The sequence below is a fragment of the Pecten maximus genome, chromosome 13 (assembly GCF_902652985.1).
Source record: "Pecten maximus chromosome 13, xPecMax1.1, whole genome shotgun sequence".
NCBI classification, from domain to species: domain Eukaryota; kingdom Metazoa; phylum Mollusca; class Bivalvia; order Pectinida; family Pectinidae; genus Pecten; species Pecten maximus.
The window spans coordinates 21,718,838-21,719,719 of NC_047027.1; the positions used below are offsets into that span (position 1 = coordinate 21,718,838).

Below are 882 nucleotides of genomic sequence, written 5' to 3' on the forward strand. Positions count from 1 at the left end.
CACACCAAGGATTGTAGAGACACCAAACAACATGAACACACCAAGGATTGTAGAGACACCAAACAACATGAACACACCAAGGATTGTAGAGACACCAAACAACATGAACACACCAAAGATTGTAGAGACACCAAATAACATGAACACACCAAGGATTGTAGAGACACCAAAACAACATGAACACACCAAGGATTGTAGAGACACCAAATAACATGAACTCACCAAGGATTGTAGAGACATCAAACAACATGAACACACCAAGGATTGTAGAGACACCAAACAACATTAACACACCAAGGATTGTAGAGACACCAAACAACATGAACACACCAAGGATTGTAGAGACACCAAATAACATGAACACACAAAGGATTGTAGGGACACCAAATAACATGAACACACCAAGGATTGTAGAGACACCAAACAACATCAACACACCAAGGATTGTAGGGAAACCAAATAACATGAACACACCAAGGATTGTAGAGACACCAAACAACATGAACACATCAAGGATTGTAGAGACACCAAATAACATGCACACACCAAGGATTGTAGCGACACCAAACAACATCAACACACCAAGGATGTAGAGACACCAAATAACATCGACACACCAAGGATTGTAGGGACACCAAATAACATGAACACACCAAGGATTGTAGAGACACCAAACAACATTAACACACCAAGGATTGTACAGACACCAAACAACATGAACACACCATGGATTGTAGAGACACCAAATAACATGAACACACCAAGGATTGTAGAGACACCAAATAACATGAACACACCAAGGATTGTAGAGACACCAAATAACATGAACACACCATGGATTGTAGAGACACCAAACAACATGAACACACCAAGGATTGTAGA

At 40.4% G+C, this 882-nt stretch overlaps 1 protein-coding gene across 1 annotated transcript; it reads left to right on the forward strand.

Annotated features, from left to right (window-relative positions):
• The first annotated feature begins 212 nt into the window (after positions 1–212).
• Positions 213–593, forward strand: LOC117340544 (sporozoite surface protein 2-like). The gene has a single exon (XM_033902302.1). It carries the CDS (start codon positions 213–215, stop codon positions 591–593), a length of 381 nt encoding a protein of 126 aa, XP_033758193.1.
• The last annotated feature ends 289 nt before the right edge of the window (positions 594–882 follow it).

What these genes read in the sequence shown, in the direction of transcription:
- LOC117340544 (XM_033902302.1), top strand. Translation starts at nt 213, where the DNA reads ATGAACTCACCAAGGATTGTAGAGACATCAAACAACATGAACACACCA.